This window comes from Pongo abelii, chromosome X (genome assembly GCF_028885655.2).
Source record: "Pongo abelii isolate AG06213 chromosome X, NHGRI_mPonAbe1-v2.0_pri, whole genome shotgun sequence".
In the NCBI taxonomy this organism is placed as follows: domain Eukaryota; kingdom Metazoa; phylum Chordata; class Mammalia; order Primates; family Hominidae; genus Pongo; species Pongo abelii.
The window spans coordinates 36310001-36322796 of NC_072008.2; the positions used below are offsets into that span (position 1 = coordinate 36310001).

A 12796-nucleotide genomic window follows, 5' to 3' on the forward strand; every position below is an offset into this window, starting at 1 on the left:
CATGCACCATGTTGGTGTGCTGCACCCATTAACTCGTCATTTATATTAGATATATCTCCTAATGCTATCCCTCCCCCCACCCCCATACTTATGTTTTAATTACTGAGGGTGAATATCCTAATGATTAAGAACATTTGCTGAAGGTTGAGGTAGACCAAAGCCAGAAGCTGTGAATACTTGCACATTTTTTTTTATTGAAAATATATGGTGGGTAAAAAGGAAGAGCATAAACCCAGTTGAGTGAATATTAGATATAAAGTAATTCGCAGTTCTTTTATGAATTGTTTCCTCTATATAGGTTTATTGTTGATGGTTGTTTCATAAGTTGTGAAGTTTAAAGGAGGTAGCATGTTTAGCAAAAAGATTCATTATTTTACATTTTTTTTCTAATTTTGATCATAATGATCTAAAAACAGTTAACTTTTAGGAAACACTAGTCAGATTCAGATCTAGTTTCTTGGAGTCTTATCTGTAATCTAGCACTGTCCAAATTGCCTATCTGACTAATTCTTCAAAGATGAGTTTAGAATAGGCACCATTACATCCCGGTGACCTTACAACAGATTGTTTTTTGATTAGATTAAGAAAAAATAGGCTTTGCTCTAGTTCTACATGGAATCATGTCTTGATCTAGAATAGCATATGAGGGGAAAGACTAGAATCTGTCCTATTTGCCATTCCACACCCAACACCTGATATAGAAATTGGCTAGGAGGCTCTCAATAAATACTGATTGAACAAATGCATATATAAAAATATTAACATGACTTGCTTATATTGCAGGCCAATTTTCACAAAAGTTCCAAGATTTAACTGTGTGAATCATGATTTTGCATATACTACACTTGAAAAAAAGCAGAAGAAATTACATGAAAACTATTATGCAATGTATCTTAAATATTTAAGAAGTGTGCGCTTGCAGAAGAAACAAGCAGAGAGGTAATGTTCAGTTCCTCAAAAAATATGCAACAGATCATGGTGTCTACAGAGTCAGAATTTTTTTTTAACTCCTGGTTTCTTTTTATTTCAGATGTTGTAAACTACATTTCAATACATGACAAAAGCAAAACACTGAGCTGCTTTAACTACAATTATTTCTTTTGTTACCTTTTGACTTGGAATTGTCTTAGATGGGTTTCCCCAGAAGCAGATCTTGAGACAGGGATTCCAGTGCCTATGATTTATGGAGTGTGTGCTCTCAGGAGAAACCTGTACAGAATGAGGGAAGCAGAATAGGGAAGGAGTGAGAGCTGAGGAAAAATGTGTTTCAAATAAAGTTGACACTCAGGGTCTCTTGAGACTAAATTTTACCACAAAGTTGTTGCTGGCTTGAGCCAAAGGGGCTTGTCTTTTGTGTTCCATATCAGTCATTGGCTGTCCTTGGGTGTGGCAGCCATGAGCGTAATTTCCTCCATGAGATGTTTGAGAAGGGAGTCTCCTCAGCAGAGGACAATTTTATGTGGATTAGTGCACCAGTCTGGTTAAGTGGATATGAGTGAGGCAGCAGCAATATGCACTATGGGAAAGGCTTGAATTTACAGATACATTTTTTGAATGACTTGACCTCAATTACTGATTATTATTATTATTAATTTTATAGGGAGCGCATGTATTCATATGATGATACAGACATAGGCTTAGAGCCAGGATCAGGTCTAAAGTCACCCTCACTCTCAGAAGCGGAAATAGAAGAGGAGCTGTCTTCAGCAGCGAATTCAATCAGAGCGAATCGATTGTTAACCACCAGGAGTATAGCATCTCAGGAGGAAGAGTCCGTGAGAAGAAAGGCATGTGCAATGTTTTACATTTGGTTGTTCCACAAGAATTCTTAAAATAGCTTTTGCTAATAATGAATAATTCTGGAAAAATATGATTTTTTACAGGTTCTCAAAGGACTTAAATCAGAACCATCCACTCCCCGAGAAAAACATGATTGCAGCTTAATTTTGACACCAAAGAAAATTCATCAAGTAATTGTTGGTGAGAATACACAAAAACCTACTACAGCCTTTTTTTTTTATAAAAAAATATTTCTTAAAGTATAATTTATATTTCATAAAATTTAAAGTATGCAAGTATCAACTTTGGAAATATAAGAAGTCCTCAGAGTAGGCATAGTTATTAAGTATGATTGAGAGAATGAACTTTAGTAAATGTAAAGTTATATAACCACCTTCGCAATTTAATTTTAGAATGCTGCCGTCACTCTCATGCCCATATGCAGTTACTCTCTATTTCTTTCTTTCTTTCTTTCTTTTTGAGACAGAGCCTCACTCTGTTGCTTAGGCTGGAATGCAGTGGCGTGATCTCGGTTCACTACAACCTCCACCTCCAGGGTTCAAGCGATTCTCCTGACTCAGTCTGTCAAGTAGCTGGGATTACAGGTGCAGCACCACCACATCCAGCTAAGTTTTTGTATTTTTAGTTGAGATGGGGTTTCACCGTGTTGGCCAGGCTGGTCTTGAACTCCTGACCTCAAGTGACCCACCAGCCTTGGCCTCCCAAAATGCTGGGATTACAGGGTGTGAGCCACCGCACCCCGCCCAGTTACTATTTCTACACCTTGCCTCAGACAACCATTAATCAACTTTCTATCTCTATACAGTTGCCTATTCTGAAAATAAATGGAATCATACAATATCTAGCTTTTCATATATTGCTTTTTACACTTAGCATAATGTTTCTGAGGTTCACCCACGTGGTAGGTAGTATCAATATTTTGGTCCTTTTTCTACTGAAACAGCACCCCATTTTATGAGTATACCACACTTTGTTTATCAATTCCCCAGTTGATGGACATTAAGTTGTTTTCAGTTTGAGGCTACCATCAATAATGTTGCTATGAACATTCACATAAAATTCTCTGATTTCTAGGAGTGGAATTGCTGGGTTGTACAATAAATTTATATCTAACTTAAAAAAAAACGCCTCTAAAATGTTTTCCAAAGTTGATTGCACAAAGTTGTAATCCTGTCAGCAATGTATAATGGTTACAAGTTCTTCAACATTCTCACCAGCACTGTTATTTTCTGTCTTTTTGATTATAGACCTACTAGTGAGTATGAAATGTTATCTCATTGTGGATTTGATACTCATTTCCCTAAATGAATAAGATGTTGAATATATTTTCATGTACTTACTTAAAGAAATGTCTATGTGTGTCATATGTAGTCTTTGGAGAAATGCCTTTTAAATTCTTTACCCATTTATTTATTTATTTATTTATTTATTTATTTATTGAGACGGAGTCTCGCTCTGTCGCCCAGGCTGGAGTGCAGTGGTGTGATCTCGGCTCACTTCAAGCTCTGCCTCCCGGGTTCATGCCATTCTCCTGCCTCGACCTCCCGAGTAGCTGGGACTACAGGCACCCGCCACCACACCTGGCTAATTTTTTGTATTTTTAGTAGAGATGGGGTTTCACTGTGTTAGCTAGGATGGTCTCGATCTCCTGACCTTGTGATCTGCCCACTTCAGCCTCCCAAAGTGCTGGGATTATAGGCATGAGCCACCACGCCCGGCCTCTTTGCCCAATTTTTTATTCAAATATTTGCTTTCTTATTATAGAAAATTTTCTGTGTATGTGTTTATCTGTAGTATAATGTAGATATGCCTGCAACTTGGATTCTTAGCTTAGTTCTCTCTGGAATTGTGTTTGTATGCTTCAAGAACACCGTGTGTGCTATAGAGTAGGAAGGCTCTGTACTGAGACCAAACTGGGTTTAGTTCTGCAATGTACTAGTGCAGTGACATTAGGGTTTACCTCTATGGGTCTCAGTTTCTTCATCTGTGAAATGGGAAGTGATAATATTGCCTATGCCATAGTATAATTGTGTGAACCGAGTGCCTTACACATAGTAAGTGTTTAGAAAGTTTTAGTGAAAACACTTCATCCATAAGATGAGTATGCTGCATTAGAAAATGCTTAAAGTCTAATTGTAATTCCTTTATCCATTCAGTCATTTTAAAAGTGTTAATTGAATGACCACCATATACTAGACACAGTTCTGGGTTCTGGAGATACAGCAATGAAGAAAACAGACTGAGCCCCTGCTCTCATAGAGATTACATTTGGCTGGGGTGGGAGGGAGATAATAAACCTTTCCTTATATAATACATAATTAGTATACAAGGTATGAAGAAACATAAACCAGGTTAAGTAGATCGAGGATAATAGAATGTTTTCATGGAGAGTCTCTTTTACCAGGTGGTTAGCATCTCTGAGAAGTATATTTGAGCAGAGACAGATACCTGTGTGAGGTAAAGACATGACGCATCTGGGCTGACTGTGAGTTAGGAGAACAAGTGAAAACTCCTTTTTAACCTTGCAGAAGTGCTATACAATATACCCTTCTAAGTCCGTTTTCACCAAGTGATTGAAGGCAGTTATGATTAAAGAAGTAGTGGCTATAACGGTCTGAAGTGGGAGTTCTCATTTCATTCTAACCACAGTTAAGGTGGCCATGAGGGAGATGTGGACAAAGGATGATTGATTGGTGTGGATGGGCTGATTCTCTCTCTAGGGGGGAATTCAGCATATAAAAACATGGAGAATGGTGGGAGAGAAGGAATGTAAAGGGGCACAAAATTTTTGGAGTGATGAATGTTCACTCTTTATTGTGGTGATTGTTTCACAGGTGTATACATATACGAACACTAATGAAATTCTATACTTTAAATATGTTCAGTTTACTATATGCCAGTTTTAACTAATTAAGCTGTTAAAGGCAGGGCAAAACTTAAAATTATTAAAATTGCTTTGATATAAAATCCTGGGCATTTTAAGGGGAAAACTTAAGCAATGAGTCATGGGAAATTTACCGGTTTCCGTAAATTATAGATAAGTGAATAAAATACTTGCACTAGTGGGAATAGAGGAGGTGTTGAAGTGTTGCAAATTAAGGTGCTAAGATAAGTTGTAGTGAATGGTTCTTATTTAGTCATATAATTTTTCATATAATTAGAATATATTTGTATTGAATTGTAGCCAGTAATGTCCAAACATTTAATCATGGTCATCTAGAAAAAAATGCTTACTTAATAATTTCTGATATTATTGTAAATATTTTTTAAAATTTCATTTTTATACAAATTGGTTGATCAAAATATATTTTGAAAACTTAAAAAGTAAATGAACTCATTTGCCATCTTTAAACTTAACAAAATACTTTTCTTTTTTTTTCAGGGCCTTCTGTCCTTAACTTTGGTAATATTTGTGTGAACTCTCCAAATACTCATCTACTTCATGTTATTAATATGCTACCTATGCATGTTTTGCTCCAGTTAGATACTGATTTAGAAGAACTTCAGAAGACCAACCAATTTTCATATGTGATTCCACCTACATCCAGTACTTATATTTCAATGGTATTTGAATCTCCCACCATTGGAAAATTTTGGAAGTAGGAATTATTTTTGAATTTCTGTTTGTTAGAATCAAAGTGTACTTTTGTAGAATGTGTATTTATTTTCCTGAATAATTGTACTGTATATTTGTTCTCCAAACACAGAAGCTATATGTGCATCAATTTTTAGATATATAGATTGATAGTTTAGTAGCAATCTAATTATCTTTCACAATTAAAGTATTACATGCTAAGAATTGTGGATGTTAATCAATGCTATGTGCATTTTACATGTAGCTGAATTCTATATTCATAAATAGCTATTATCAGTTAAATTTGGATGCTTTTGCTACATTACAGGTCTTTCACCTTTACAGTGAACAACGTACCCAGTGGACACATCCTAGTGATGGCAGTTGTCCAGCTAGTAACACTTGAGCTATCTTCTAATGAGCTAGTATTGAGACCACGAGGCTTCTTCATGAAAACATGTTTTCGGGGGACAGTTAGATTGTATAATCGTCAGAATTGTTGTGCTCAGTTTCAATGGCAACCCGTAAACACAGGAAGAGGGATAGCATTTTCTATTTGTCCAGCTAAAGGTAATGGTTTATTATTTGTTTGATTTAGACATTTATTTTTTCATGTATTCATGTATTCTGGTATTAATTATTTATTGAGTGTGTACTGTGTACTGGTGCCAAGAGTATAGAAGTAAATCAGATACTAACATCAGGGGTATTTATTTTTACAGATATAATATGATTTGGAAATATGGAACCCTTGTTAGGGTTCTCCAGAGAAACAGACCAACAGGGAGAGAGGGAGACAGAGAGAGAGAGATAAAGAGAGAGACATTTTAAGGAACTGCTTCTGGCTCACAGGTTGTGTGGTTGTGTGGCCTGGCAAGTTTGAAATTTGCAGGGCAGGGTGGTAGACTGGAGATACAGGGAAAAGTTGATGGTGGAGTCTTGAGTCCAAAGGCATTCTGGAGGCAGAATTTATTATTCCTCCTGCGACATCAGTCTTTTCTGTTAAGTTTCAAATAATTGGATGAAACCCACCCGCATTATGAAAGGTAATCTGCATGTTAATTAACTGATTGTGATAATTATTATACTATATATGCATATCAAATCATTATGTTGTACACCTTGAATGTATACAGTCTTTGTCAATTAACTGTTTCAAAAAGCCTACTGATTTAAGTGTTAATTACATCTAAAAAAACACTTTCACAACAACATCTGGACTGGAGTTTAACCAAATAACTGAGCCCTACAGCCTGGAGCAGTTGACAAATAAAATTGATCATCACAGATACTTATGGACAAAATAAATTTTGTTTAGTTTTAGTTAGATAATGATGATAATCTATGATTCAGAATGACATATTTTTCTAGTATGAATTCTTTTAGAAAGATCTAGAAATTACTTATAGCCGATATTTAATACAACTCATAAAATCCAATTAATAAAATTAAGAACTTAAAACTAAATAAGATGATTTTTAATTAATAGAAGACAATCTCAGATATACCATTTTTGACGTGCCCTGTATTTGTGAACCATCCTCTTAACCTTGTTTCCGCCATTCCCTGGAGTCTATAATTCCACATAGTATACCTGCTGTAACATGAACACTCGTAACTGCTAAACTGTGACTTATTTAGTAGCCTGTCAAATTTGGCAAACATCCTTGTGATGTGCTGTGAGGACCTCATGATGGCACAAGCTATCATTTAGGAAATAAGATAGCAATTTAGAAGTTGAATGATCCATACGGTATCTTTGTTTTATGTACATGTCATGCCTTTCCAGCTAGATGAAAAGGCTGGATCTTTGTATCAATAGTGATCCATTTGGTGCTTTATAACAGCTGAAGTCCAATTTTGCATGAATGGAAGGTAAAACAGACTTTGGATAATCTTAGCTGCTCACTAGCTGTTTTAACTTAAACAAAGTACTCTATGAATACAAGTTTCGTCATCTGTAAAATGGAGAGATGACTACATCTCAAAGATTAAATGTGTGAGAAACTTCTCTAATGCCTGGCAAAGAGTAGGTGCCAAATAAATGGATAGCCATTTTATTACGAAAATTTTCTAAATCTGTTTGGAATTTTTTCCTGAAACGATCCTCAGAGTAATAACCTATCCTGCACCTTTCCATCCATCCTCATTAGAAAACCCTTGCTCCCTGTTTCCTTCCATCTTTCCTCCCTCCTTTGTTCCCTTTCTAGTTCCCTTCCCCTTCTCTCTCCCTCCCTTTTTAAGTCTAATTTAGCAACAGTAATTATTTAAGGTCTAAATAGAAATATACTATACTTCATATTTCAGACGAGTCCTGGTTTGTAGAAATCTTGCCTTAAACATATTTTCTTGTGAATATCAGTCATTTCCAAGTCAGTATTTTACATAGCTCTAAAAGTGCTTGTAACAGGGAGTGTTATAAAAACAATCTTAAGTATTAAATTCACTTAATTTTAGTGTGGATGTGTAGATAGAGATTTTGACAAATTTAACAAGTGGAAGAGTAGGACAGTCCTTTCATTAGGTTTGGAGATCACTGACACAGCTATTTAATCTTATTAATGTGGATTGATTTAACACCATTCTAGATCATAATTTGTTAAGTATCTGAAATATACTTTCATCAATATTTCACAGATTCACTTGACCGAGCTCTTTATAAATCATAATACTGAAAATACTGGATCCTGCCTCAATCTATTGAAATGCTGAGAGAGTAATTAGAGAAGAGAGAAAATATTTCTGTACATTTAAGATATTTTAGATAAACCTTCTTCAGTTTGTTTGAACAGGTATCAAACAGTGGTTATAGTATTATCAGCATTCCAGCTACAGGTGCTGACCAACCATCTGATATTGTGCTAAGAGTGTTAAAAAACTCACTACTCTATACTTTTCCTTGTATTAATATTTCTATATTCTAACTAGGGAGGAATGGGCTGGGCTTGCCTTATGGCTGCCATGGAAATGCAATGATGATACTTAATTTTTGTAAAAGAGAAGTGGAATTATAATATTATAAGCTGCAGTACCAGTTATGCTTCTTGTGGTCTTTAGAACTCTTATTTTTACAGGAGAGGTTTTTACATTTACTTTTATTTTCTTTGATTGTTCATGACACCTCTTATAATTTTTAACCAAACAATTACCAAGGTACAAACACACAAAGATATGTAATTTCAAATAAAATTTTTGTGTAAGTAATGCCATTAGTACTTAAGTTCTTTTTAAGAATACAAAAATATAATCCTCAAATCTATCTCATATAGCATTGAAAAAAGTGTTTGTAATTTGTAGCATATACAGTTTTGCTTATGTTCCTTTCCTCAGAATATTTATATAATGATTACTCAATTTCATATTGTTTTTACCATTTTATAAACAGAAAGGGACTTTTTACCAAGCTATTTTTCTTGTGCTATATCAGTTTTGCATCCTGGGCAATACATTTAATCATATGCCTCTCTCTATATTTTTATAAACTGAAATGAATAATTCCAAATTAAAATTTATATTGTCTTTGTCCTTCCCTGAGGCATGATAGGTTTTGTGTTTGTGTTTGATAGTGGATATTGTAAGGGGAGAATATAAGAGTGGATTGATATTTTCTTTTTTATTATTTTTGAGACAAAGTTTTACTGTTGTTGCTCAGGCTGGAGTGCAATAGCGTCATCTCAGCTCACTGCAACCTCCACCTCCCAGGTTCAAGTGATTCTCCTGCCTCAATCCTCCCGAGTAGCTGGGATTACAGGCATGCGCCACTACGCCCAGCTAATTTTGTATTTTTTAGTAGAGACGGGGTTTCTCCATGTTGGTCAGGCTGGTCTCGGACTCCTGACTTCAGGTGATCCACCTGCCTCGGCCTCTCAAAGTGCTGGGATTACAGGCATGAGGCTCCGTGCCTGGCCAAGAGTGGACTGATGTTTTCTAAGACAGAATTCACTTCTAATTTGACTTTTTCTGTGGGTATTGTTCATGCTTCTGCTTGTTTTGTTTTGTTTTTGTCTGTTATCTTTATCCTTACTAAAACCTTGAATCACACAATCCATGAACTTGTTTTTGATCAATTCACTCCCACTCGCTTTCTCACTTCCCTCACTCCTTGGTTGTATGCAATACCAGCTCTACCAGTCCCAGCCTTGCTCAATCCAGCTGAAGGGGAGAAAATCTAATTTATTTTCTCAATCCTCATAAATTTTTAACTGAGATACTCTCTCGAAAACAAAAGTCAGAATAACAAAAGAAAAACCAGCAGAAATTTATTGATGCATGCTGTACTGATCACATAGGAGAGGCCTCAGTTCAAAAGTATCTCTCTCAAGGCAGTGGCTTAGAGATCTTATTTAAATAGTATTTTAACAAATAGCAATAAATCTTAGTATAGTAAGACAAAGGAGAATGCAGTTCCAGTCTTCTAAAAGGCAGAAAAATGTAAGAAGGTAGATTTTACCATGGCAGCCGTAAGGCAAGCCCAGCCCATTCCTCTCTAGTTAGAATAGAGAAATATTAATACAAGGAAAAGTATAGGGTATTAAGCTTTTTAAACCTTAGCTCAGTATCAGATGGTTGGTCAGAACCTATAGCTGGAATGCTGATAATACAACAACCACTGTTTGATACCTGTTCAAACAAACCGAAGAAGGTTTATCTAGAATATCTTAAATGTACACCTAAAATCTGCTCCCAGATTTCTCTGGTGCCTGCTGATGTCTTCTCTGGGGCAATAAGCAAGTGATGTCTCCAGTAAGGAAGGATTTACATCCCAACATCAGGCAAACAGAGGCTGAGGCCCAGTGTTGTCATGTGTTTTTAATTTAACAATCTTAATATATTGGGGAGAAATACTTTGTTTTCCTTTACAGCCATCCAGTTTCTTTCCCATACCCCTGATATACTTAATATTCCTGAAGAAAAAATATATAACTGTGCTCACTGGAGGGAGAAAATTCTTCTCAAGCTGACCTGTCAATATGGATGTATAATTCTTTCACTGCTTTCAACTCTTCTCAGCGCACTAAGATGGCTTTATTTATAGGACTGAATCTTCTTTGCAGAAATTACTTCCCATCACAATCTTCCCCAAACCCCAAAGAACAGGAAAAAGTTGTTCTGTAGCCTGACTTTTACATATTCCCCAGGATTTGTCTTTCTGCAGAATTCCTGATCATCTTTTATGTCACAATTCACATGCCACCTCCACATAATGAGGTTTCCTCTAGCTTTTTGGCTAATTAAATTTTTTTTTTTACCCTTTATTTCTGCTCCTATTATGCATTTGTTATGTCATCAACAATTATTTGTTTTTATCTGTCCCTTATTTTGGCAGGCGTTGCTAAATCCATATCTGATGTTGGTTCCTCTTTCCAACAGGACCCTCATTTTGTTTAGGGCAACAATGTTCTCATCTGAAAAAACTCTTCCCCAAACCTCTTTTGCTATGGACATAAATTTTATTTTTCTTCACCCTCCTCCTATGTACTTGAAACTATTTCCCCAAGTATTTTTTACATGTATTATCATATTTATTCATTTGGACAATAAGATGTTTAATATCACAAACATATATGTGTGTATATATGTTTATGATTATATATATATATATAATTGCTCTCTTTGTCTTTCCAGCTTATTTAAAACAAAATTACATAAAGAAATAGCTATAAAAATATGTTGTTGAGATTGTAACATAAATATACAATAAATATAACATTAGTACCACACAAAGGAGAAAAAGGGAGTAAAGTTATGTAAGAGTAACAGTTCTACAAACAGCATAAAGGAGGAAATAATTACACAAATTAAAATGTCAGTGGAAAATATTCATTTAGTACCAAAGAACATAGTAAAGGTAGAATAAAGAATAAAAATACATGAGCCAAACATAAAACAAAATATAAAAGAGCAGATATAAATTCAAATATATCAATTCTAGCACTAAATATGAAAGCATTAAACAAGTATCAAATAAAAAGTCAAGGAATGTCTACTAGATATTAAAACAACAGCAAAAACTGAAACATCTACCACAAACAATCTACAAAAGTAGCTTAAATCCAGAGAAATAGGATAAAAGTAAGAGGATAAAAAACTTGCAAACGGGAAACATGAGAAAGCTGGAGTGATGATATAACAATTAGACAAAATATACATTTTTAAAAACATTTATTTTAGGTTTAGGGGTACATGTGCAGGTTTGTTACATAGGAAAATCCGCCTGTCACATGGATTTGATGTACAGATTGACACTCAGTTAATAAGCGTAATACCCAACAGGTAGTTTTCAATCCTCACCCTCCTCCCAACCTCCATCCTCAAGTAGTACGCAAAGTCTGTTGTCCCCTTCTTTGTGTCCATGTATATTCTATGTTTAGCTCCTAGTTATAAATGAGAACATGTGGTATTGATTTTCTGTTTCTGCATCAGTTTGCTTAGGATAATGGCTTCCAGCTACAATTAAGGTTGCCGCAAAGGCCATGATCACATTCTTTTTTATGGCTGTGTAGTATTCCATGGTATATATGTACCACATTTTCTTTATCTAGTCTAGTGTTGATGGGTGTTTAGGTTGATTTCATGTGTTTGCTATGGTTAATAGTGACAGACACATGCATGTGTCATTATGGTAGAATAATGTATATTCCTTTGGCTATATACCCAATAATGGGATTGCTGGGTCAAATGGTATTTCTTTTTTAAATTATTGGAGAAATACCAAACTGGTTTCCACAGTGGCTGAACTAATTTAAACTCCCACCAGCAGTGCATAAGTGTTCTGTTTTCTTTGTAACCTCAACAGCATTGGTTATTATTTGACTTTTTAGTAGTAGCTATTCAGACTGGTGTGAGATGGTATCTCATCGTGGTTTTGATTTACATTTCTCTAATGATTAGTGATGTTGAGAATTTTTATATGCTTGTTGGCTGCATGAATGTCTTATTTTGAGAAATGTCTGTTCATATCCTTTGCCCATTTTTTAATATTAGACTTTTGTCAGATATGTAGTTTGAAAATATTTTTTCCCATTCTGTAGGTTGTATTTTTACTCTGTTGATAGTTAATTTTGCTGTACAGAAGCTCTTTAGTTTAATTAGGTCTCACTTGTCAATTTTTGTTTGTGTTGCAATTGCTTTTGGTGTCTTCATCATGAAATCTTTGCCAGGGTTTATCTCCAGAATGCTATTTCTTAGGTTATTTTCCAGGATTTTTAGTTTTTAGGCTTTACATTTTAATCTGTAAGGCATCTTGAGTTGATTTTTGTATGTTGTGTAAGGAAAGGGTCTAACTTCAATTTTCTGCAAATGGCTAGCCAATTATCCTAGCACTATTTGTTGAATAGGGAGTCCTTTCCCTATTGCTTGTCTTTGTCAATTTTGTCAAAGATCAGATAGTTGTAGATGTGTGGCTTCATTTCTGGACTCTCT

The 12796-nt window shown here is 35.1% G+C and overlaps 1 protein-coding gene across 1 annotated transcript in view; it reads left to right on the forward strand.

The window, feature by feature from the left end:
- CFAP47 (cilia and flagella associated protein 47) overlaps positions 1 to 12796 on the forward strand; it is a 466299-nt gene that overhangs the window by 56838 nt on the left and 396665 nt on the right. The window contains exons 11-15 of the mRNA XM_024240715.2: positions 784 to 939; positions 1601 to 1787; positions 1884 to 1980; positions 5183 to 5399; positions 5703 to 5944. Coding sequence (XP_024096483.2) covers positions 784 to 939; positions 1601 to 1787; positions 1884 to 1980; positions 5183 to 5399; positions 5703 to 5944 — 899 coding nt within the window. The remainder of the gene's footprint in view (positions 1 to 783; positions 940 to 1600; positions 1788 to 1883; positions 1981 to 5182; positions 5400 to 5702; positions 5945 to 12796) is intronic.